This window comes from Myotis davidii, unplaced genomic scaffold (genome assembly GCF_000327345.1).
Source record: "Myotis davidii unplaced genomic scaffold, ASM32734v1 scaffold168, whole genome shotgun sequence".
Lineage (NCBI taxonomy): Eukaryota > Metazoa > Chordata > Mammalia > Chiroptera > Vespertilionidae > Myotis > Myotis davidii.
Window position 1 is genome coordinate 2,293,571 of NW_006383016.1, and position 2,197 is coordinate 2,295,767.

The window sequence follows — 2,197 nt, forward strand, 5'->3', positions numbered from 1 at the left end:
CCGAGGGCTCAGGCAGCCACGGGGCACCATCTTCTCGGGCGGCTCCGGCAGCGTGCTGCCCACGGCTTCGGACAAATTGGAGACCCTCTTGCCAACCAGAGTGCTAAGCTGTCCCCCATCCAAAAACATAACCATGTCCTTTCGGCTCTCCATCCCAGAGACCTCCGGGGGGAGGAGGGGGGAAGCCCCAAGTGAGCTCCTAGCCCCCCCGGCTCCCTGGGTCCCCAGAGGTCCGACAGATCTTGGCCGCGGGAGGGAGAAAGAGAAGCCAGGCGACCGGCTAGGCGCGGAGCGGCCGGAGCGCGAGGTGGCCAGTGGCGGCGGTGGCGGCGGTGGGGAGCTGGGGTCACCTTGTGATGCGCCCGCTCCTCTGCGCCGCGCCGCCTCTGGGAGGAAGCCCCATTGCCCTCTTCTTCTAAGCTGTCATCCTCCCGCTGCAATCGTCATTACAGTACCGCTGGTGACGCCACTCGGCGAGCGCAAGTGGATAAATAGAAACGTCTGCCACGGCGGAGATGAAAGGAGACCCGCAGCTAATGGCTCGGCAGTGATGCGCCAGGTGTGGGCCTCGCTCGAATGGGGAGGAGAGTGTGAAAGCAGAGAGACGCGCACACTGAGCGCGGGAGACAGCAGGCAGAGGATGCAAATGCGATTCCGCAGGAAGAAAGCCGAGCTGCGTGCGCGCCGCGAGTACCGCAGGGGCTGCGGGCTCGGTAATTGAATACGCGTTTGGGGTTTTTTATTGTTGCTTCGGCTTTGGTTTTCTTAGCTTGGTGCCTTGATCTGACACAGATAAGAGAACCCATAACCCTATTTTAGGGGTCTGAAGGCCGAGTCACAAGGCTCGCTGCTCCGGGCATTATTACAACCGCCGGTCCCTGGCGAGCTAACCTCAAACGGCTCCAGAGTCTCTGTACAAGCTACCGAACAACATAGTCCGCCCTCCCCGAGCTGTCTGGAGAGCTTGAACCTGGGGTGTTCTCTCCTCTCTTCCTCTTCCCAGCCCTACCCAGCTATCTCCCTCCTCCTGGGAACAACCTTTGCTATTTTTCTTCCCCACGGGGCTGGAGATAAATGTCTTAAATTTTTTCTTTAAAGACCCGCCGTGGCTGCTGACTCAGTGTTTGCTTTTTTTTTTTTTTAAATTTCCCCTCCCCTTCTAGGTGGCCTGAGGTTTCTACTGCCCGGCTTGACCTCCAGGCGCGCTCCTTCGTAGAAGAAATCGCTTTCCCACTTGCTGGGGCCTCGCCTGCACCTCAGGTATGTAGGGTGGGGAGCGGTTCTGAGAGTGGCCTCTTCTCGCCCGTAGTTTAAGGTATTCATTCAGAGTCAACGAATTCCCCCCAAAACAGGTTTTTCCAGGGCAGAGGCACCGACTAATGCGGCCACTCCTGTGGCCGTGCCAGAGGCCCTGCTGCCCAAAGGCACGGCTCTCACCAGAGCCTTGGGGCAGGGGCGCAGCCAGCGTGGGCGGCAGTATTGGGCAGCAGAGAGGTTCCACTCACCGGGTTCTCCCCTCCCCTGCCTTTGGTCCTGAAAGAGACGTCACCAAAAATGCCCAGAAAGAGCAAGTGACTGGGTGCTCTTATGAGTCCTTGAGGACAGGAGGGGACCCCCACGCAGAGCTGGGGCGGGGCGTGTTGTACTTGGTGAGTTAAATGGAATCGAATGGTGCCTTTAGGAACCCCGCCAGGTTCCCCGCCAGGTCTTCCGGGGAAGGGGAGCCAGAACCTTTAGGAAACAGCGCCAGCTCAGAGCAAGCTGCCAGGCCAGGCAGGTGAGGGCGAGAGGCAGGCCTCCCCGGAACTGCGGCGTCACAGCTCTCCTTCCCACGCCCCGCAGCCCTCCTAGCACTAAACCACTGAGGCTGCCCCCTCCATGCCCTGATTCAAAGCCCCAATCCTGGGATTCTAAAGAAAGGTCCCTCGGTGGTGATCTTTTTGTCTTTCTATCTCCTGCTTTCTTCTCCTCCTCCTCCTCCTCCTCCTCCTTCTTTTTCTCTTGAAATTGATTTCAGAAAGGGAGAGGGAGAGAGAGAGAAACATCAATGATGAAAGAGAATCACTGTTAGGCTGCCTCCTGCAGGCCTCCTACTGCGGATCGAGCCCAAAACCCAGGCATGTGAACTTGACCAGAATTGAACCTGGGACCCATCAGTCTGAAGGCCGACACTCTATCCGCTGAGCCAAACCAGCTC

The 2,197-nt window shown here is 58.5% G+C and overlaps 1 protein-coding gene across 1 annotated transcript in view; it reads right to left on the reverse strand.

The window, feature by feature from the left end:
* The window catches only part of EVX1 (even-skipped homeobox 1), an 8,429-nt gene extending 8,276 nt beyond the window's left edge, over window positions 1-153 (reverse strand). Inside the window, exon 1 of the mRNA XM_006779082.1 lies at window positions 4-153. Coding sequence (XP_006779145.1) covers window positions 4-153 — 150 coding nt within the window. The remainder of the gene's footprint in view (window positions 1-3) is intronic.
* Window positions 154-2,197: the final 2,044 nt, after the last annotated feature.